Source organism: Maniola jurtina, chromosome 21 (genome assembly GCF_905333055.1).
Source record: "Maniola jurtina chromosome 21, ilManJurt1.1, whole genome shotgun sequence".
Taxonomy (NCBI): Eukaryota; Metazoa; Arthropoda; class Insecta; order Lepidoptera; family Nymphalidae; genus Maniola; species Maniola jurtina.
In genome coordinates, this window is record NC_060049.1 from 9,777,601 (window position 1) to 9,801,743 (window position 24,143).

The following is a 24,143-nucleotide window of genomic DNA, read 5'->3' on the forward strand; positions in this document are numbered from 1 at the left end:
TGGGAGTAAATGAAGGTCCAAATACGAATCTTGTTTAAAACCTTGCAAGTGAATCTACTGCAACGAGGCAAAAATATTGCTACCGTAAGTAACTCATGATCGAATTTAGTTCATGAACTCGTTACTCCAGTCACTGCAGGGACAGGGACCAAGATTATGTTATCCTAACCAGCCACCGTTGAACTTCCCTTGAGGAGTAAAGCATCACCGTGGTTTGTTTAGAGCTAGTTCAGACATGGCGGATTCCGCGCGGATGCAAATCGCGCGGTTCTAAACGCAAGTGTTCAGACAGGCGCGGATGTACATGCGGAGTGCCGTTATTCGCATAGGGTGACAGTCCAATCATGGAAGTCGAAGAAGCAATATGTGTGTACTTGTTGCTCCGTAAAAAAGAAAGAAAGAAGAAACGGCAGTATTGGGTGCATCCAATATTACGCGATCGGTTTACTCATGGTCAGTTTCAGACTTTATATCCAAAATTAAGAAGTTTTGAACCAAAATTCTTCAATTATTTGAGAATGTCGATAAATTCATTTGATGAATTATTAGAAATGATGAGTAAACAAATTGAATCTAATGATACCCATATGAGGTCAAGCGTGTCCCCAGAAGAAAAACTCGTGATCACATTAAGGTAAGATATTTATTTTATACGTCAGAATATATATTTTGTACTATAGAAGACTGTGAATCGTCAGTGCTATTGCATGATAAAGGCGATGGAGACTCTCCTGGTACTATTGTAGAATATCCAGTGAAATATCCTTGTGGGTTTGAATATTGTTGGTTTTGCCAAAATACTGCATTAGGCGTGTTTTGCTGGCTCGTGATATGAATAGGCGATGGTAATTTCTGCCCTTTCTGTATTACCTGGAGCAATTCAATTTTAGTAGCCAATCGTTTATTTTCTGGAACTTTCTTTAACTCTTTATACAATGACATGCAAAAAAGTTTATCATCATCATCTTGCTTTGACATACTTTCTTGTATTTGTCTTTGTATTTTATCTCTTGATTCAATACTATTTTCTAATATGTTAGCCAATCGCTCTTCTGAAGTAATTTTAGTTTTCTTCCTTTTATTGGGTACCGGTTGTATTTCACGTGCATTTACAAAATTATCTAGCTTTTGGTCAATGTTCCGAATTTCTTCATTTTTGGCTTCATCTATGTTTGTGATAGTTTCTTTGTTTTCTATCGTCTTCTGAAGAAAAGAAAGCCGGTCGAAATACATGTATTTTGAACCTTTACATGCACCAGAACCAGAAGGAATTGATTTGCCTTTCTTGAATTCCTTATTATAAGCATCACGGATGTTCTTCCATTTTTTTTGTAATGATACACCTGGAACAGAAATCACTATCTTTAACAAATATAAATACAGTAGCGGTTAGGTAATTCAAGACACTCATTATGCTTTAACTAGCGGACCCGGCAGACTTTCAAAACGATACAGATTAATATTTTATTTTTCAGATATCTGGGTACTGGTTGTTCCTTTGGAGAACTACATTACAACTTTCGTCTTGGCAAATCTACAATCACAGGAATTGTCCGTGAAGTATGTGAAACTCTGTGGGAAAAAGTCACAAAAAACGTCATGCCTGAACCCAGCGAAGATATATGGAAGAAAATAGCTAAAGATTTTGAAAAATATGCAAATTTTCCCAATTGCATAGGCGCCATAGATGGCAAGCATATAAGGATTACAAAACCCAAAGATTCGGGTTCTTTGTATTATAATTACAAAACTTTTTTTTCCATAGTACTGTTGGCACTTTGTGATAGTAACTATTGTTTTACTTTCATAGATATCGGATCTTACGGAAAAAGTAGTGATTCTGCAATTTTTAAAAATTCAGCATTTTATAAAAGGTTAATAGAAAAGTCATTACACATACCAAAACCTAAACCAATATCTGAAACAGATCCTAAACCATTGCCATACGTCATAGTTGGCGATGAAGCGTTTGGTTTATCCGAAAATGTAATGCGACCCTATGCAGGTAAAGGGCTATCATATGAAAAAAAAATATTTAATTACAGGTTATCAAGAGCTCGACGTTTTATTGAATGCACTTTCGGAATTCTGGCAAACAAGTGGCGCATTTTTCATAGGCCTATAAACGTGAATATAGACTTTGCCGAAGACATAATAAAGGCCTGTTGCGTGCTACACAATTTTGTTAGAACTAGAGATGGTATACAGTATGAAGATACTTTACATACTGCGCCAATGAGTAATCTTATTACATTACATGCAGGAAGGGGTACACCATCATCATTAAACATTAAGAGACAAATATGCTAATTACTTTGTGAATGAGGGTCGTGTAGAATGGCAAGACACGAAAATATGAAATTAAAATTGTTACAGTTCGCGCCAAATAACTAAACTCAAGATGGCGCGTCGCGTTGGTGGGTTGTACATATTACAGTTAATAGCTATACGTTACTGTGGTAACGTGATAGTTTTCCCGCGCTCGTTACGTACCGCCAAACAACGTTATACACATTTCAGTTATTTGGGGTGGACTGTCTATTACAAAACATGTAAACTACCCTGGTAAAATGTATAATTAAATGTCTACTGACCAAAAAGAACCTTCTTTTCCAAAGAATCCTCATTTTCTCCAAAAATCTCCACCAGCTCCTGCCAAGCTCCGTTTTTAATCGTTTTGTTAGAATATTCTGCACATTGGATGTTCCACAAAGCAGGTCTTTTTTCCACCTCATCGATGAATAGCTCGGTGTCGAAGCGATCCATTGTCACCGTCCGATACGCGCGGCTTCCGCGGAGCAACTGAACGCCCTCTAGGTACGTCAAGTAAATAAAACCGAGCGGCGACCGCGCGAATTCATTTTCTCGGTTGAGCCGCGCGGATTGTCAATCCGTGCGGACAGGTATGAACGATTTGTAAGGCGCTAATGTAATTAGGATCCGCGCGGTTCAACCGCGCGATTTGCATCCGCGCGGAATCCGCCATGTCTGAACTAGCTCTTAGTCATAGCATAAAAATAATTTCGTATGTCAGTCAGAAGTAGGTAGGTACGTAACGGGATAGGGTAGGCCTTTTAATTAGAAGAGTGAGAGCTTTTGGGGGCTATGATTAACAAAACCACGACTTTCATCTTCACCACCACAAGTTGGTTAACTGGCTAAACTCAAAAGAGATATTTAACGTTTGTTGGTTTATGTAATTGACTTACTAAATTCCAGGCTCGGTCGGTTCCTGACTTTACCAAGTGAGTCTCATCAAAATAGTACTCGAAAGTTTAAAGGTAAAATGAGATTGACACCATTGAAAACCGTCAGAAAAACACGTTGTAAACAAGTACAATTCTTTTGTAAAACCACAGGAACGTTATCAAACATCATCACAACCATAAGATTGTTTAAACTGGTAACGGGCGTTATCAATTTATCATGTTCTCTCAAAATGTTAAATATTACGTTACGTTACGAATGTAGGTACTAAAACATTGTGTTACTGTTTCGCATATTGTACGAGATACCTTACATAAAGAAAAATGAGCAAAGCTGGGGCAAGGTATTCACTTTCTATGTTTCCAATAATTCAATGAAAGTACTTCATCACAACACGTATCGACATTATGAACCATCACTAGGTAAAAATAAGAAAAGTCTTACCAAATCTCAGCTGATACATATACAAACAGTTAGCAGCGCGTATATCACCACATGTGACAGCGGGTCTCGATGAGGCACCATAAGGAGGCGCCACGTTTCATAGCAACGTGCGCAGCATAGCACCAGGCGTTACGCTCGCACGGAGCGCCGAAGCTCGAAGCAGCATGCGCGGCGTGAGCGCAGCGAAGCGCCACCACACCAGCGAGCTGTCACGCCCGCGGAGAGCACAGGAGTTCGAAGCGGCGTGTGCGCCACCGCACCAGCGAGCTGTCATGCCCGCGAAGAGCGCAGGAGCTCACAGCGGCGTGCGCGGCGAGAGCGCAGCGAAGCGCCACCGCACCAGCGAGCTGTCACGCCCGCGAAGAGCGCAGGAGCTCACAGCGGCATGCGCGGCGAGAGCGCAGCGTAGCGTCGCCGCTCCAGCGAGCTGTCACGCCCGTGGAGAGCGCAGGAGCTCGAAGCGGCGTGCGCAGCGAGAGCACCACATCTCCAGCGAGTCTCGCACGGCGCACCCATGTGAAACGCCAAAGCTCGCAGCCAGCGCAGAGTATTGTGCTAGAAATTTCGAGAAAAGAAAGATAAAATCAATGTAAGCACATTGTTCAAATGTAAGTAGCTCCTGGTCGGTTTAGTATGTCTGTTTTAAATACAACAGGTCTAGCCATTCATAAAAATGATTTCTTATGTGATTTTGGGAAATTAAATGTAAAATAATTTGATTCTACTTCTTGGCTTCCAATGCCACGTTATATGCAAAATAAGGTGATTTGAGTACACTGAAAGTGGTTATCAATTGATTCAGATAAATTACCTAAGTGATATCATTGATTCACTGTCAAGCCAAATATCTACAGATACCCTCTGCAGAACTGCAGGACAAATAACACCAACTTTATTTGTCTCATGGCAGAAATTTAACAAAACACTCATCGACAAATTATGATTACTCTTTTTACAAAAAGAACAGTAAATTGTCAGACTTTGCTTACATAACAATTGGCTGAGATTTGCGGCTAAGCTGAAAATTATTATTTTCCTTTGCTGTACTAGATCCTTCGTTACGTTACAATTTTTTTGTACAGTACACCTTGTGATCATGATCTCCACATAGAAAACAGCATGATTGAAAAGCAACACGATTAAAACTGCACTTTCTAGTCTTAAACTGGGAATTTTTAAATTGCAGATATCTCTACGAGATGCTCTGTGACTAGTGAACAGAATAAATTCTATTTTAAAATTGATAAAAGACCCATCATTCAGGGCCCTATCGTTTAACAGACTTTTGCACAACAAAACCTTTTAGATAATTTCCAATATGCAAAAATACCTCACGGTTATGCTATGAGATTACGAACAAACTCAATCTTCTTTACAACATGCATTTGTAAAAGCGGGACCTAAATGCAAACTAAAGACATGGATCTCACCTGGTTAAATCCACTAATTGCACTCACTATTTTGTCCGTCATTACCGACATCGAACAAAATTTACGTGGGGAGCCATGGAGCTCACACGCTGCGACGAGGTCTTCCCAAACCTGGCGGTGTTCAGACGCTGCTGCAACTCTGAGCTCACTCAGACAGTGTTGATGGCATCTGGACTCGCTGCTGAGAAAGCGGCGGCCCAGGCGAGAAGGGCGCAGTACGCCGCGGCAAACCCGCCGGCGTTGTCGAATGGACAGTATGAGAACAAATAACACGTTTTTTATCATTATTTGACTGTAGGCTACGCTGCTAGGGTCTGAAGGATGTTCACGTGATTTAAGAGATTTGGTTTTATACTTAAATCGACTACTTTATTAGAACATCTATTCTCATTATACGAGTGATGTTTAATAAGAAGCGAAGCAACCGTGAACGACTCTTATCGCGATGTGATCTCGAGGTATCCTTACCACAATGCGAACGAGATCTATGGTATCGGTGCAATTTGCTATGGGTATGAATGCGCTTTACCCTACGGCATAGCGAATCCCCTGACTTTTACGTTAACAAGATTATCAGGTCATCACAAGTTATTGAACAACAAATAAGAAGATTAAGCTCTGTTTTTTTCAGAACAAAAAGCTATATGTGGGCACAAGTGTATCCCACTTCTGATTTTAGGAACCAGAAGCGGATTTTATTAAAAAGAAAACAATTATTTAGCCAAAATACATGATTTATTTACAAATAGTTAGGTTATGTTTTTAACAAAGATTAAGAAAACGGAAATATGGAATCAAGAAACAGAGATTTATCTTCTTATGATTTTACTTCACAATAAAACATTAGATTTTAGAATAATCAAATTAAAACAACAAGGCTTACTGCAAATTGTACCGATCATCAAAACGATCTCACCACTCGCTATCCGGCAGACCCAAAATCACATGACAGCTGCCATATTTATTCCGGTTTGATCGGGTGGTGTTGCTACTTGCGAAAAATCATGCTGGTTGTCTGTGGCGGTATCAGGAGGCACCTAATAATATATTATTAAATAATATATTTATTATATATTATTTTGTCTTTATGATTTTTGTAGACCTCTTCAGACTTAATTGACATTGCATCATATATTAATGCTACATTTTGAAGGTCATTTTCTTTTACTGATATTTTTAAATACTCAAAAACTTCTGATATGAAGCCTACGTTACAATCATGAGTGGCCAGCATTTTCCTCAAAGTTACAGAATGTGGCAAACTAATATGATTTCTAAGAAATAAATACGATTTTGAAGAATAAAAGTATAAAGACAAAGCAAATAGTTTTGCTTCATCGGAATATCTAACACCTTTCTTGCTTTTTTCTGTGTTCAATTAGAGTATGGATGTTGTTAAAATTAATTTTTATATTTTGTTCCACCTCTTCAAAATTTTTACACTTTTTCTTAACACGTTAGCTGCCACCCCGGTCACCGGTGACCGGACCCCTACCTACATCTACGCGCCACTACGGTCACCGGTGACCTCAAGGCAAACCTATTTTTGGAACGAATTTGTGCGCCGGAGGACGCGTTTCTGATACATTTTCTGTACTGAAGTGACCGGAGTGGCGCTGTAGAATACATGTTTGGCGTGGTTCCTGCCTACCTAATTTCATTTCGAAAATACTTCTAAAATTATGAATATGACAGTTTGTGATAAGTGAAAAGCAACTTGTTTGTGCTTTTATCACTTATCCAATGGCTTAATTTTAATGAAAGTTAGCATAGGGATAGCTTATATGGTAGAATAACATAATAGAAAAATACTATTTCAATCTCAAATGTTCTACACATACATGTAACTTCGTATAAGAATCATAAGGGTTGAAAATTTTGTTGAAAGAAAAATAATACAACTTTAGTATGAAAATCACAGCGCATTAATTATTTATTTTATTCAAATTATCAATCGAAAATAACATTAAAATTTCAAATTAAAAAACTTAAACATAACGATGAAACTTATTAAAACAACCCAAACAAAAATATGGTTCATTTGGACATTCTTTGCAGTATGTTGCAACTTTCTTTGTTTTATTTTTGGCAATTTTATAACCGAGTATTGCAGTGTTTTTTTTGTAGCATACTGAACAGAAACGTCTTGTGTTTCTAACATTGCCCTCTCGCTTTTCCAACTGGTGCTTCAGTCGTTTCGGTCTTTGAGTATTTTCGGGTTTTTCACTATCCATTCCTGAATCTACCAGATACTCCACTAACTGCCTTCTGTACTCTACTATACTTTCTTTAACTTTTTTATTTTCAGTGTACATGATCCATCCATTTACAACAGCTGTATTTAAAATAACTTCGATTCCTAATTTCTTGTACCATTTTACTGTTTTTCTTAATGGCGACGAATACGCAGTCATCTGGTCACTCATATCGACGGCTCCTTTTGCTTTATTGTAGGCTATTATCATTCTTGGTTTTCGAATTGTCCTGCCCTTTTTAGTAACCTTTGAGAACCCTTTTGAATGTTTTGTCGATAGCATCAACACATCCCGTTTGTCTTTCCATTTTAGTACACATATGCCACGTTCATTTTCCATTGCAATAGATTCACCTGGTTTTAATTTAGCCTCTACCACTGCTTTAGGCAAACCTTTCCTATTTTTCCTCAGGGTTCCGACCAAATGAGTATCTTTGTCAAGAAGTTGGTTTGCCAGCTCTAAACTAGTATACCAATTATCTGTTGAAACTGTATGGCCCAAACTTAATATGTGATCACATAAAGACATCACAACTTTTGTGGGAGAGGTATTTAAAACCTCATTATTTTTACCTGCATACAATTGCAATTTGCATGTATAGCCTGGTATTGTACATAGTTTAAATAGTTTCATTCCATACTTGTGTCTTTTGCTCTTATTATATTGCCTAAAGATTATACGGCCTCTGAATGGGACCTGCGTTTCATCGACACAGACATCTTCCTTAGGCCCATAGTGTTTTTCAAAGTTCTCGTTTAATTTGTCGATGAGAGGTCGTATTTTACAAATTCTATCTTTAGGATCAGCTGTTTCGTTATTTGTAAAGTGCAAATTCTGCAATAATATTTCGAATCTGTTTCGGCTCATGACAGTTGGAGGAAAAGTTTGCCTGTAAACACGGTCTGTACTCCAATAAAGACTGATTTTTGGCAACTTCACAAGACCCATGTATAATATTAAGCCAAAGAATCGTTTTACCTCATCTTTTGTGGTTGGTTTCCACTTATGTGAGCGTGACGAAGGCTTTACACTTCTTTCTCGTTGTTCTGCAAACAAATTAGTCTGATCTGCGATTTCTTCGAAGATGTTATCTGGTACCATCAGGCTGAAATATTCTCCTTGGGCAGCATTCCGCAGTTGACTGGCATATGGTTCCTTCATTCCTTTAAAATAATAGAACCACATTTTTGTGATGTACTTCCGCTCAAACTAGGTATGTTTTCTGTAACGAACTTTTCCACGGGATCGCATTCTGTCTCGGAATCACTTGTAATTAAAATACGTCTACGCTTTCTCGGAACATGAATAACCTCTTCGCTATCTGTATCTTGTCTTTCACTCAAATCACAATCCCGTCTTATCTCTTCAAAAATACTAGCTTCAAGTAAATCGATGTCACGTAAATCTTCTTGGGTAATATTAAAATCTTCCAAATCTAAAGATTCAATATCCATGATTCATAAGGAGAGCGTTATAAAAAAACGAAACAAAACTGACAATATAACCCTAATCTAAAGCGACGTGCGCGCTCCTCCAGTGTTTGCGAACAACTGCGGGGAGCGGGTGACCGGGGTTGCGGTCACTCCGGCGCCTTCGTAACGGTTTTTCATATTTTCGCTTCACAGCGCCATGCAGGTCACCGGTGACCTCGTCAGGTTTTTTGAAAATATTTTGAAAACTATCAAACCGATTTCACCTTAAGTTAGTTATATTTTCAAATCTTAACATTCCGCGCCAAATTTCATCAAAAAAAATTTATATAAAAAAAAATTATTCTTCTATGGCAGCCAACGTGTTAAGTAACAATAAAAGTGATTATAAGTCTTTTAATTTCTTATCACGCCTCTTTAGCTTTTGTGATAATACTTTTATCTTTCTCTTTAAAATATCTTCTATAGGGCTCGTATTATTGATAGTTACTGTTTGAACACTGACTTCTTTTACGTTTGGACAGAGGCTTCTTCTTTGGAGGTTCTTCTATATTGGTTGAGCTTGTTCCAGAGTGTGGCTTTTGTATCAATATATCACTGAGAACTACTATTTTTTTGTTTTTGGCCTGTAAAATAAACATGAAACTAATTAAGTATTAAGCATGCTTCGTCTAAAGAAATGATTATGTACCCAAACGATTAACCTAGCGTATTGTTACACCTCGGCTTAGTAGGGATTATTGATGACTACATTCTAATTGGTATGATCCCCACTCCCTTCATTATAACAAAATGATTATTCAAAAGCAGTCTAGCGGCATACGGCAAGTGGCACAGACCACTCATAAGAAACCGGTCCTTTATCTTTTTTAAACCAACTAATTGTAAATTTTCAAAGTGATTAAATCTTAAAATAAAAATAATCTTTTTTTTTTAAAGACATTTCCCGGGAATCCTATAACAATTTGGTGGCAGAGCGGTGGGATTCCCGAAAATTCCGGTTTGCCTAAAAATCGCCGTATGCCCGGCTCCACGTGACCTCAAAATAAATTATTAAATTAACAATAAAAACTTTCCGGAAAGAAAAGAAACAAAAGACAGAACTTAAAAGTGCATTGTCGTGAAAATAAGTGAAAAGTGAAGTGAAAAGTGCACAAGTTCTATGCGGCAGACGACCTCAAGTCCGTGAAGTGTTTGTTTTCCCGTCCGGAGCAACACCAGGTTTGAACCTGACCCCACAGAGCTGGGATTCACGGAGGTCCGGCCGCCTAAATCAACGAAGCTCCGCTTATCATTGCAATGCAGGCGAGCGTCTTGCTATTGTTATTCGGAGAACTGTAAGTTATCTCATATATTATTCTCAAGAAGGGTCTACGTGTAATATCATCAACCAAAAGTATCGGTTTACAATAACAAGATTAGAAAGACTTCGTGTTAATGAATATAGAATGAACGTGTTGGAAAACACTGATTAACTTCTGAGAAAGTTAATAACAAAAGACTTTTATATAAAGGAATTTATACAAGAAGTTAAAAGGAAAGAAAAAAAAAGAAAACACTCAATTCGTGTGTTTTAAATTTGACATTTTGAATTTTACATTTTACAGAACAGTTTTACATTTTTGTGTTTATATTTTTTGTATGCTTTATTTTATATTTATGTGTAATTTTTATTGTTTTGTCTTGTGTGTTTTATCAAAGTATCCAGATCGGATTCCTAAATTAAAATTTTAAAATGGCAAAGTCAGGGAAAGTTCATTTAGACATTCCACAAGTTCCTATCGAGGGTGACACTAATACACCATCCCCAGCATTTTCGACAAACTCGAGTAAAGCGAACAAAGTAGAAATTGATCTAAATATTTTATTAAAATTTATTAAACCCTATGATGGGTCACGTGATACATTAAATTCTTTTTATCACGAATTGCAACAATGCCTTTGAATTGGCAACAAAGTCCCAAAAATATATATTATTTAAATACATTTTAAGCCAACTGCAAGGTAAGGCCGAAATTGCCGCCTCAATTAAGGAATTTAAAGTCTATGAGCAACTTAAAGAATTTTTAAAGACTCAATTTAGTCAGAAAAAACATTATTCACATTTAATAACGGATTTGCAAGAAACTAAACAGTTAACGTCAGAAAATGTCGTACAATTTTCGTCCAAGGTCGAATCAATTTTAACTCAACTTTTAACAGAAATAACGATGAATTGTTCTAAAAAATCCGAGATTTCCGGTCGTACAGCTGCAATGGAGGATTTAGCCCTCCACCACTTTCTAATGGGTCTATATCCTAGGTTATCAAATATCGTTAGGTGTTGTAACGAAGCGTTACATGTCATATTGTATTTATATTGTTATTTTATCTATTTATTATTAAAAATCATATTTTTGATATAACTAAGTATATTTTTTAATTATATGCAATAGTCTATAAAATTAAGTGTTGCAATTACCGAACGCATATTTTAATGGCGTCCTGTTTTCTAACGTCAGCCCACTTTTGACGACTGAAGTTAGCTTGTTTGACAGGAGCTCAGATTGGCCCGGCGGATATTAAATGCCAGGCGTGTTGAATTTTTTTGTTGCGTCCATCCGATTTAAAGATGGGCGCGACGCTTTTCAAAATGCGTTTATTGCTTTTATAATGTAACAATTTCAAAATATATTGTGCTACTATGCTCCCGCTAAAGGCTAAGTTTTGGATGGTACTTAAAACAATGTAAATCGTAGTTATTGCGTTGTCATTTTTCCGCCATGTTTCATACTTAGTAATTTTTCAAATTTCGATTATTTTGTTAGTTTATTGTAATAATCATAACCTTAGTAGTTAATTTTACCCTTTGCATTAACTATTCGTAGTTTATTCATTAGTAATTTTCACGTAGATTGCATCATCATTTAAAATTCTCAGCCGACCCTCATTTTTATATTTTTTTGTTAACAATTTCGTTCTTTTAATATTTTTGGGCCTTCTGCCGTTTATTTAGCCTACTTAATTGTAAACTCCGTTCTGGTTTTCTAACACCGGCAATTCTACCACGTCGAAGTACCTACCTTGTGTTCGACGAGGCCCGGGTTCGATTCCAGAACGGAGATTGATACACCAGATGATAACCCATCTTGGTTATCAATTTCAGGAGCGGAGTTTGGACTTTAAAGCAGAGTTTGGACTTTAAAGCCACGTTTGGACTTTAAAGCATGGTTCGTGCTTAAAACCACGCCCCACCACCACGTCAGCACCGTCGGGATCCCACGGCCAAACACCCGCTGACCAATACTCCGCGCCTCACGCCACCTAAGAGGCCATCGTCACAGGGGAGTACGGTCACATACCCTAAGGAATTTGCCGAAACCGACCTACACCACGACCCTACACACCGACTAGCTAAGCCGCGGTAGTTTTTTCTGTACCGTTTATATTTACTATTATTAAACCTTACCGTGTGCTAATCACAATCTTTCATTTTTATTTATTATTAATTTTTTAACACCCGGTACAGTGTAGGTCTCCTAAAAACTTAAATGAAGCGATTGGCTTAGCAATTTCTGAAGAAAAGATTCAACAGACGTTATACAGAAAGGCAGAAAATTCTCAAAAGGAGAAAAAGAGCTTTCAAGGTCAGTTGGTTTCCAGACCCCTTCAGGGCCAGCAAAGAAAATTTTATAGACCTCAAGATATTCTAATTGGTATGATCCCCACTCCCTTCATTATAACAAAATGATTATTCAAAAGCAGTCTAGCGGCATACGGCAAGTGGCACAGACCACTCATAAGAAACCGGTCCTTTATCTTTTTTAAACCAACTAATTGTAAATTTTCAAAGTGATTAAATCTTAAAATAAGAAATATCTTTTTTTTAAAAAGACATTTCCCGGGAATCCTATAACAGTATCATATTACGTAGTTTATAACATACAAATAATACAAAATTAAAAGGTAATTCATGACACTTCCTCGAAACAAAACTATAAACATATAAAAAAATTGGTTGTCTGTAAAGTCAGTTTACTGACGATAGTTGAACGTGACAACAAAGGCCGATAACGCCGCATGAGTCATGTTTTTTCGTGCGTGCAGCCGGCTGTATCGAATTATAAGGGTATAAACTGCGTTAAGCGTGCCTCTCGCGTGTCCATACAAAAACGACCCGCGCGTGCCCATGCGCGTGCACACGCTCGTGAGCCCGTCGCGTGATACTTCCGTGCAATGGGGCACGCATGCACGCGACGTGATCACGCATCACGTTGGACGGGTCCACGCGCGAAGCCCGCTAGCGGGTGCACGCGCGTGCTTGTTCAGTTGACAGCGCTATCTCGAACCGACCGCACGCGCGTGCCCGGCCCATAACAAAAAATGACAAATTTTGATACAGAAAGGGTAATTGTTGAAGTTCAGTGTCGTCCTGCCATATGGGACCAATCAAGCGAAATATTTAAAGACCGGGACGCTAAATCAAAAGCATGGCTAGACATTTGTAAAGTACTGTTTGAAAATTTTGATGACTGGAGTGAAGCAGAAAAAAACATACAAGGTAAGTACCTACACTCTTTTTTTATTTTATAATAACGTAGGTTAGGTAAACTATTCTTTGCGCCTAATTTTTATTTTTAATAATCTATGCAATTAGTTATATATAATTAGTTATTTCAATTGTATTTGTGTCAATTAAATGTTTTCAACAATTAATCCAACTATAAAATTAAAACTCGGAATATTTACAATAATTTACCTATGTAAATATAAAATCATGCTTATATTCAAAACTAGTGCAGAGATACTGCGTATTTCTGAACATTGTGAAATTCGTGTGAACAATGTCCCATAATATTGGTATGGTTTTATATAATTATTGCTCGATAAATTCCAAAGTTCTTTCTTTCGGCCACGCGGTCGCCGCCATTTTGCGCGTCACGAGACAACCAGTATGTTCACGACTGCGAGCTTCACACTACTTCACACTATCGGTGTATTTAGGGTTCAAAATCATTTTAGGGCAGAAACAGTGGATCGGTAGGTAAATAAATAAAACAATTATCAACTAAAATATTTATTATATTGGTTTTAGAATTGGGCTAGTAACTTTGTAAAATAAGCGTGCGTTTTGTAGTTTTGTAGGTTTTTCTTTGACATCTCTCAACTTTAGTTTACAACAATCTAAGTTATTTGGTTACATCCTATGATTTTATATAACTAGATTAGTTATACGCCCGCTTTCAAAGGCAAGAGCAATGGAAGGTAATTGCCTACCATGCAGTTAGTCACGCTCCAATCGGTGTCGCGTCTACATGTGTTTGAGTACCAATAATATTTTAGTAAAAAAGATGCCTACTTGTGTTTTTAGACACTGTACAAACTACACATCACTGGATGTGTAATGAAAGAAAAAAAGTTTCATTTTATGCGTAATTACATAACATTTTACCTATTTAATGTAAGAATACTGAATTTCTTATAATTTTCGACTGTCATGGCGGCGCAACTGGTTACATCCGATGAATTTAACAAATAAAATCATTAGGTATAAAATGTCTGCTATGCTGCTGTCAAAATATGCCTGCTATGTTAATAAAAAATGTGTGGTAAAAAACCGTGAAAATTCAATTATTGAATGTACATAAATTATAAAAAAGCCTTCAATAAATACTGCGATCTTGCCATGACAGCTGTCCGTCTGCAACGAAATAATCTGCGAAGCTATCGCGTAATGTATACGAATCTCTGTGGGTATTTCCAATTAACCCCCGAACTGAACGTATATGGTCTGGTATAATGACAATATCATGAAAGTCATTAATTTGACTTCTTGATCTTATAAAATTATGCAAAATACAAATTGTTTTAAGAAAACAAATTGCTTTGTCTTTTCCAACGTTCAATGGACGATGGAGTATGCGAAATTTATTAGCCATGATACCAAATGTACACTCAATATAACGTCGCGCTCTCGTTAACCTATAATTGAATATTTTTTTTTTGTAGTTTAAATCGAGAGCTCGAGCATATGGCCGCATGACATGGCTAGATAACCCAAATGCTTCATCTCCTACAATAATATAGGGCAAAGCTGCGGTTGCAGCAATGTTGGTTGGTTTATCATTGTGTATTACGGGCAATGCTTTGGCAGGAGGAATATCTATTAAGTCATTGTTGATTTGTTCGTACAATCGGCTTTGTGTGAAAATTGCGGAGTCAGATTCTTTACCCTGCACTCCCACGTTTATATAGGTAAACTCATAGTTGGCGTTACACATTGCAAGCAGTACAATAGAATAGTAATGCTTATAGTTGTAATAGAGGGAACCACTATGTGGAGGTCTTATAATGCGTATATGTTTTCCGTCTATTGCACCTATGCAGTTAGGAAACTGGGCTTGCGTTAAAAAACCTTTTTCAGTCTCTACCCATAGCGCACGGGAAAATTTTGGTATACATTCTTCCTTTAACCTTTCAATTATAATTTGACAAACTTCTGTTACTATTTTTCTGACCGTGGTTAGTCCTGTCTGATACGCCAGATGAATATCGACGAAGGTATGTCCACTAACTAAATATCTGTAATAAAATAAAATACCTGTGTTATTGTTTCAGTGAAAAAGCTGCAGCAAAGATGGAAAACTGCAAGAGACACTTATATAAGAGTGAGGTCTACTAAAAAAAAACTTAAATCAGGCTCCGGTTCCAGGGCAAATAAAACATACGTTTACTATAACATGCTGTCATTTTTAGATTCAAACTCGAATACTCAAGGAGAAGAATCGGCAGACAATTTTAATCAGTCAGTAGAGCAAAACGCGTCACCGAGAACTTCACAAAATAATACGATTATTGAAGAAGATTTGATTAATGTACCTAGCACCAGCTCCAGCGTTACCAAAGAAACACGATCTTCCAAGAAACGTAAGTGCGAATCGCCAACTGATTTCGAATTAGAGTTGTTAAATTACGTGAAGAATAACACTGCAGATAATATGGACGAAGACTTGAATTTTTTTAAGTCATTATTACCAACTGTAAAAAAATTGAGTTGCTTTAAAAAATTATTATTTCGTACGAAAGTATTACAAGCTTTAATTGATATTGAAAAAGAAATGATTATTACCATTGATAACCTTTCATTAACGCAAAATACGGTAACGAATGATTTAGAATCCTTAAATGTAAGATCAGATACGAACAATGAATAAATAGGTAACAAGAAAGACTTTGAAGATTTGATTAAGACTGTTTAATTATTAAGAACAAAAGAAAGAGAAGAACATGAAGAACTATTTAAGTTAGTAAAAAGCGCAATTTTATATTTATATTTTTCTGGTCTCATGTGCAATTATTATGATATACAAGGGCATTCGCCAAAAGTTTACAAGCCTTGAGGTGTCATGTTCATAAGGAAAGAAACGGGGTCGATTCGGACACTTTTATCTTAAACCCTATTTTGGGGTCAAATAAAAAAGTGTATCAATAGACCCCTTTTTTACTTAATGGACCTTTTTTTTGAACCTACTCATAACATTGCTCCTTCATATGTCCTCTTCTTAAATTTAATCTTTTATGTAGTAAACTGTGATTATGATTGTGATGATAAATAAGAATTTAAAATAATATTAGTACCCGATCTAGTAATAGAAGGGAATAATTAATAAGGGAAATATTCATATGTAAAAACTTGCAATCAATATGCGTCATTATAATTAATACTTTGTAAGGTAGGTATATTATTATAATTAAGACATTTAGACTTATTGTACTGTTTTAACTGTTATTGTGTTTTTTTATTTTAAACTTGAACCTGTGATTTTATTAGTGTATTTCAAATGAATAATCAATGACTAATTGTAACGTAGCGTTTATGCAAGACACTGTGATGACTGTTGTGATTAAGTATATAAAAAAATAAGTGAATAAGTAGGTATAGATAAAAAAAAACGAAAAAGATAAAACTGTGTAATTTAGAAATAACAAAATATAATTAATAAATATAAGAAACTGTGATTAATATGATGATTAATAAGTGTGCGGTTATGTGTTTCGGTCCGTGAACCACATCAAGAAAAACATTTTAAGCCATATTCAGGTGTCACTGCCGAAACAATAAGAACTTCTTCTTCTTTCTTGCTTGATGTGGCTAAACAGTAATGTGACTTACATAAATTGGCAAAAAATATGAGTGTTCTAAACTTTTGTTAAATAATGACTGTTTTTTTACATGAATAAAGATGATTATTAATATCGAAATGTCTTTACTTACCGCAATGTCATTGCAAATCGTTCCATTGGTGATACGATTGACGTAGATTTCAATCGTAGATTGTTAGTCTTCAAATAGGGCTCCAGTTTTGAATATAATTCATCATAGACTTGTAATGAAACTTTAAAATATTTGAAAAAAAACCTTTCATTTTTTCTTAATATACCAAACTTCACCACGAATTCCCCGCACAGTAACCTAGATTCAACGAACGGGCTTACTGGCTGGCGTCTTTTTTTGGCAATTCGTCGTCGCCGTCGTCTTGATAAATAATACAACATTAATTTATCCATTATTACTTATTCGACTGTACACCTCCAACGTCAAAATTGTACTGAGAAAACTGCGTACGCGGATGCACGCGCCGATGCCCGCGCATAAGCACGCGAACGTGCTCACGTGCGTGCACCAGAAGCGTGGCCCGCGACGTGCTCACGTGCGTGCACACGCTTAACGCAGTTTATGCCCTAAGACGTTGACACGTCAACAAGGAGCTCCGCGTGCACCCATTGGCTTCTCCTAGCAGTGGGTGGAAAGGGAAATCTTATTCCCCATCCACCCACTGCGTTAGGGTAGAAATTAAATTTCGATACAGCGTATCAATAAATAAATACGAAACAGTTAAACAAAAATAATATCATATCTATTCTCAGCTACCCTCAAAGGTTTGCGTCAATATGACATTTTCACACCCATATTGCGAAAATGTCATTATGTCATATTGACGCAGCGGCCATCTTGGATTTCAAAAATAATACTTATCATATTCGTTCTCAGCTACCTTGATAACCTTTCACCGTGGAAGAAGCCGGTGGGTGCACGGGAAGGTTATATTATGAAGGTAAATGGTTATATTATGCAATACACAGTAAAATATTCTTACCACGGGAGAAATCGTTGGTATATCGTTGGCTTTTAATAATTGACGGGAATTAGCAGTGTAAAAGAAGGAAGGTTCGAAGTGATAACTGCATACGACTGAATTTTTTGTAATTTTTTGCTTCACGTGTATACTGCTGAGCCATTGTTGTCGCATTTCTTCATTTTTTTGGGAAACTGTAATAATAGTACAACAGTAAGAACCTTACTCATGAAGAATTCATGAGACTTGTGGAATTCATGGTCAACCTAGTTGTTAGATTTACAATAATGTTATTTTTAGCTTACCTGTGAAACGATATATTGCAACCACTGTAAGATTCACTTGGACAAGTATAGACGCAACACTTTTTTACCACTGAATCGCATCCTTAAGCGAATCGTAGTTCCTGGCTGTAATTACTGTGCTAAGTGTACGATTACGCAACCCGTCGGCAAACTTTTTAGTGACAAATTTTTCATTTAACGGCTTAAGTACCGCATAAGCATTTGAATTACTTTTTGACTGCGATATTGTAAGGTCAACAAAAAGTTCAGACATTTCTTTCCCATTATCTTGTATAGTTCTATTATTTTGCCTTAACTCTTGTATCTTATTTTGGATAGCTATAGGCGATTTTTGTGGCAGTAACACACGCCGCATATCGCTAACCAAGTCATTGATGGCTGTGTGATTTGGCTGTAATTGCAATTTAGCATTTTGTGACAGTCTACTTTTTAAGATGAGATTATTTTTACAGTCGGGACTTGTAAGCAAAGAATCATAGAACGACCTCTTTTCTAGGAAACAAAAGGATAAAAAAAACTATGCCTCTCTTTCACATCCTTCCTTATTCCAACAATGCAAATAGAAAGGATGATTAGTGTGAACGAGAGGCATAGTTTCTTTATTTCCTAGAAAAGATGAACTACTTGCAAGACGGTCGCTCTGGGTAGCTCTGGCACGTGGTGGTAGTGAAGAGTTTCTGTTCTTTTCACAAAGGAGACCGACCATCTCCCATACATTGTTGGGTCCAGGATTTGATGAAGCGTTACAAGTTCCAAATTAATGTTATTTGTTAGATAAAAATATCAACTTTAGACTGTATTTGTTTCAGTTTGATTGACAATTGCATATTAAAGATACATAGGTTCGAATCTATGATGAGGTTATGTTAGAGAATGTGTTATTTGAACAATACTTTTTGTAATTATTAATAAAATAAATATCAGATGACTAATAGTTAACTCTTTAGATAGATAGGTTTGAATTAAGTACATAATTCATGCACAGAACCAATAAGTAATAGGTAGTTATTCCAAGCCAATAATAGTAGGTAGGTTTATGGTTCCAAGGTAAAGAAAATAGGTTAGTTAAAAATAAACAACAGTTTTTTATGTAATCACGCTTTTTAATGATTCGTAATTATGCATACATTAATCATTCATCTTCATACACAACTAGAATGGAATCTAGGAAGTGTGCAGGGGGTGAAATATATTCTTGGTACCTAGCCCAACTCAAATACCATACGATCGACATTATATGTGCGCAACAACCCACTGTACGCCTTCCTACTATGCAATTACAATAATATTGTAGTAATGCTTGCCTTCCAGAAAGAGAGCTGTCCACCAATATATAAACAAAATATGTTTTTCTACTAATGTGGCGAGAGTGTATTCTACCTCTTAGTAACCAAGTACTGTTTGACAGGGACAGCTCTCTTAAAAAGTCATTATCAACCTCCCTCCACACTTCTATTACATAGGAGCCATCTGCCCTTACATGTTCGCCGTAATAAGAACGGGCTTGTTTAATTTGGTAAGTTCCTAAGGAAACTAATATTAGTTCACTATATGTAAGCCGGGGAAAATCTGTTAAAACATTTATGCTGTTTACTGGTGTTGCTCTAAATTCTAGTCGCCTTCTGTTTAAATTATTTTCCACAACATAGTTCGCCAATCTATTTTCCCTGTACATGTTTTCATTTATTATCTGAAGAATTTCCCCGGCATCATCCCGGTTGGTTATAACAGGATGAAACGCATTTATAAGAGCGGCAGCCACCTTAACATCTTGCATCAAATGACTAGATGCTACATTAAAATAATCTTGTCTTAGAAGTTTAAAATCTCGTTTAAATCTACCGTTAACTACTTCTACAACCCAACGACAAATGGTGACTGCCCTTGATTTATTTGCTTCTATTGTCGACAGCTGTGTTTCACCCTGCTGTAACGAAGCGGGTACATATGTGCGATAGCCACACGAATTAAGTAAGGGCAAGGCATCCCGAAATCCTCTATCTAGGATAAATGCGTCACCGGGCTGAAAATATTCTCTCATTGTGGAGCCATCTTTAAATTCTTCTTTCATTATGTCAGAATCGGACATTGTAGCGGGATATGGACCTAAAACATCTATTATATAGCCATCGGTACAAACAATTAAAAATGGTTTAACCAAATTCCTGTATTTATGTAAACTATATGTATCTTTTTGGTACATATAATTCGAGCTTTTTTGTATATATGTGCCATCAAAAATGACTACTGGCTTGCTTTCATTATTTTCACTTCCAAACAAACCACTTGGTATCATCAATGTTCTGTCAATCAACTGTTGCCTGTTAATATGATTTAGGCCTAAATGATGTGGAACATAATTCTCAATCAAATATGCTCTTGCTTTTTTCATTAAGCGTGATAATGTTGTCCGTGGTATCTGGAGTAAAGTTGCCAATCTGTCATCTGGGTCTCCAGTACGCAGTTTCATAAGATAAGCTGCTAGAGCTGTTACACCTTTAGACATTCGTACCAATGTTGGTGATTCATTTAATAATTGGTTAAATTGGACTTTTGTTAATCCAATCCAATAATAAAAGATGTGGTCTTCAATGGAATCTATATCCTCAAAGTTCAAAGCTGCAGAACTTGATGTTTTTAAAGCCAACATATCTTGAATATGCCTTGCTGAGAAACTATTTATAAAATTATTTGTTATTCCTATTAAAACATCCCATGATTCTACACCATACAAATGATAATCACACAGGCGATTATTGGCTGGTATATACAGCTTGTGCATATTAAGAAGATTTTTTCTTAATGAATCTGGAATTCTGTGCCTTTCACTCCTCCTACAGCCTTCAATAAAACATCTTCTCTCTGTTTCAATGGCTCTAATATAATCAGGCAAAATAATAGCCTCACTAATATTCGAAGGTTGTTGGATGACTTCTTCCGTTGTTGAAGTAGATGCTTCAGGCACTGGCAAAGCAGAAACCAACACATCCGATGTTGATGTTGATGGTTGTGACATAAAGTGGCGAGCTGCTCTGTCTGCTCTCACCCAACAAGAGTGACATATTTCACTTTGAGCTCCAATCTGAAAATGAAATGAAAAAGGAGATTGGCATACTTATAAAAATTATAGTAGCTTCTCAATATATTTCTAATAACTAATTTTGACCTCCCTGGTGCAGTTGTGAGCGCTGTGGTCTTAGAACAAGAGGTCTCGGGTTCAATTCCCGGCAGAGTCAATTTGGGGATTTATAATTTCTGAATCGTCTCTGGTCTGGTGGGAGGCTGGCTTTGGCTAGTTACCACCCTACCGTCAAAGATGTGCCCCGCCAAGCGATTTAGCATACCCGCACGGTAGCGTGTAGAAACCAATTACAGGTATGGTTTGAATGTTCACTGCTATACCCATTCCAAGTTAGCCCGTTACCATCTTACACTTCATCTTCACTTACCATCAGGTGAGATTGCAGTCAAGGTCTAACTTGTCATCGAATAAAAAGAACAACTTTTGTACAATAAAATATCAACCTTCACAGACAATGTACCTTTTGACATAAGCAATTAATTCAATTCAAAATGGAGGTCATAAACTAGTTGAATCATCACACATTGACATCATTTGTGCAGAATAGGGAATCCTTTGTGGGATTGATTTTACAACAATATGATCACAAAGTAAGTTTTACATCTACAATTGCACAAGTTTAAACGAAGTATGAAAAAACTTCTATAAAGGCAAAAGTGGCTTTGCAAGCTTCACATTTCATCATAAGCACCTGTAAGCTAGTCCTTTGCAAGAAAAAAAATTTTTAATTGAAAACTTGAGTTTGAGTGTTAAGATACCAATGTGGTTGATGTATAAGTATTAATATGTGAATACTTACAGTCCTGGGTAGAATCCATTCACTAATAACATTATATATCCTCTCTTCCCGTTCAGATATAGTTCGTAGCCGATGGGATCGTGCATTCCGCAGTAGAGAACGACCACAGTGGACACACACATGGACATGACCACGCGGAGCATGCATCACGTCACTAGGTCCACATAGGAGTAGAGTATCAACAGCCAAATCCCAACAAGCTTGGCATAGATGATGATCACGTTCTACCTAAAATATATTTAAAGTAGGTATGTTTAAGGAATACACCATGTAAGAGGCTAGTCTAATTTACTTTTGTGTCTGTCTTTAGTATTTTTTATACTGTTAAAGAATAGTGTAGTGTATTGAATATTAGTATTGAATATGATGCCTTAACATGGGTAGCTTAAGTATGTCACGCTCTCTTTAAAACATTTCTGTGGTGGTGTCGTGTGATGCGGGTTGTTACGTTCCCTCTAATATGGTTGAGCGAAGCAATGGCTGGGTCTTGTCATGCTCGTGAACGGGTGGCATCGACGGGAATGGGGCTGCTTTCTGTCTGCCCATCTTGAAATGCATCAAATTGTAAGCTGTAGGCATTTTTTGGAATTTCTTCTCATTGCGGAAACACTGTATACATTGTAGACCTAGAATTCTATTGTAAATTGAATTGAATTGTAAATGTTTTTTTTTTTTTTTTTTTTTTTTTTTTTTTTTTTTTTTTTTTTATTGTAGGAACACATACAGCATATTACAATACCACTTAGCCAATCATTTCTAGATGTTACAGTCGCCCATAAAGTGCTCACTAATAGTCTATACAATCTCAATTCTGTGCGGGAGTTAGTAGGTTAGTCTAAGTAATTAAATTAAGTAAAATTAAATTACAAGAAGTTAGTATGTTATCAAGTATTTATAAAATAGTTATGAATAGTGGATATAGTAATAATGTATATAGTATAAATCACGCCTTTATAAGTATTATTTAAAAAAATTAAGTTCATTTACAAATTTACTAATTTTGTGTTGAAATTGGTCTAAAAGTACATATTTCTTATTATATTTATCGCATGTTCTCACTAAAAATCTATTATGGCCAAAGTTCGTGTTGATTTGTGGAAGACAAAAGGTTTTTACGTTTCGTCTGGACATTCTGGGTATGAAGTACATTATTTTACTTAACAAATAAGGAGAATCAATAAGATCATTTACAATTTTATATAAGAAGATTTGGTCCTTGTGTTCCCTTCTGAGTTCCAAAGAGATTAATTCGGTACCATTAAAGGAGTTAAATCTTTTACATAGACATCTTAAAAATTTACGTTGGATAGATTCTAACATATTGATATAAACAGCGTGTTATATTGAAAAAGAGCAACCGCCGAGTTTCTTGCTGGTTCTTCTCGGCAGGAAGGGCATTCCGAACCAGTGGTAGATTCACTCGACTATTCAAAAGTGCTTGTAAAAGTCTATTTGAATAAAAAATTATTCTATTCTATTCTATCATAAGCGGTAAACTGTAGGTATTATTCATGTACTTACCCTTAGTGGAGCAACCCATTCACGTACAATGGATAAGACGGATTCTTCATTTAAAGGACGTCTTCCCGTTATATTGCAACGAGCTGTTGCAATACCACAATTAATGCAGTTCTCCATTACGATAGGCGAAATCGAGGTCCGAATTAGCAAGCCGTGGTCAATCAAAGAAGCAAATACAAAGTCCGTGTTCGCGCCGAGGTAGTTCGTGAAGGCAAGATTCGTCAGGTTCCGTGAAACAGTCCAAGTCGTTGAAAAAATCACCGAAAATACGAATATCGCACCAAAACACATTCCCTTGCGCGTAAACACAGAGCGAATGGCAGTTGACAATCGTTTACAGTTGTCACATTGACATTTTTACCATAGACTAAGCCATTCCATTTTACGGAATGCATGATCCCAACAAAAAACACAAACATTTCCAAAAAAATTTTTCTATATTTAGCAACTGTAAATTAAAATTATTTTTAGTGATTTTGATTGAGCATAAAATAAATGATTTTTGCCAATTTTTATTTCCCGTGTAACATATTGGGCCCAAAGTGGTCGATCTC

The 24,143-nt window shown here is 36.5% G+C and overlaps 4 protein-coding genes across 5 annotated transcripts; 1 reads left to right on the forward strand and 3 right to left on the reverse strand.

Annotated features, from left to right (window-relative positions):
* Positions 1 to 222: 222 nt before the first annotated feature.
* Positions 223 to 2,997, reverse strand: LOC123876051. Its single transcript, XM_045922179.1, has 2 exons — positions 2,591 to 2,997; positions 223 to 1,390 (listed from the first exon to the last, which is right to left on the reverse strand). Exons 1-2 carry the CDS (start codon positions 2,764 to 2,766, stop codon positions 649 to 651), a joined length of 918 nt encoding a protein of 305 aa, XP_045778135.1. The 5' UTR covers positions 2,767 to 2,997; the 3' UTR covers positions 223 to 648.
* Positions 2,998 to 6,629: 3,632 nt separating this feature from the next.
* LOC123876152 (piggyBac transposable element-derived protein 4-like) lies at positions 6,630 to 8,509 on the reverse strand. Its single transcript, XM_045922312.1, has one exon. The coding sequence runs from the start codon at positions 8,495 to 8,497 to the stop codon at positions 7,070 to 7,072; it is 1,428 nt and encodes a 475-aa protein (XP_045778268.1). The 5' UTR covers positions 8,498 to 8,509; the 3' UTR covers positions 6,630 to 7,069.
* Positions 8,510 to 12,873: 4,364 nt separating this feature from the next.
* LOC123876052 lies at positions 12,874 to 15,959 on the forward strand. Its single transcript, XM_045922180.1, has 2 exons — positions 12,874 to 13,306; positions 15,364 to 15,959. Exons 1-2 carry the CDS (start codon positions 13,129 to 13,131, stop codon positions 15,957 to 15,959), a joined length of 774 nt encoding a protein of 257 aa, XP_045778136.1. The 5' UTR covers positions 12,874 to 13,128.
* A 3,117-nt stretch (positions 15,960 to 19,076) lies between these two features.
* LOC123876146 lies at positions 19,077 to 23,880 on the reverse strand. Of its 2 annotated transcripts, none has more exons than XM_045922305.1 (3): positions 23,590 to 23,880; positions 22,069 to 22,296; positions 19,077 to 21,269 (listed from the first exon to the last, which is right to left on the reverse strand). In XM_045922305.1, the coding sequence occupies exons 1-3, from the start codon at positions 23,878 to 23,880 to the stop codon at positions 19,320 to 19,322; spliced, it is 2,469 nt and encodes an 822-aa protein (XP_045778261.1). In that variant the 3' UTR covers positions 19,077 to 19,319. The 2 variants fall into 2 exon arrangements, with proteins under 2 accessions (XP_045778261.1, XP_045778262.1); XM_045922306.1 differs by having other exon boundaries at positions 22,069 to 22,614; positions 23,590 to 23,776.
* Between the last annotated feature and the right edge of the window lie 263 nt (positions 23,881 to 24,143).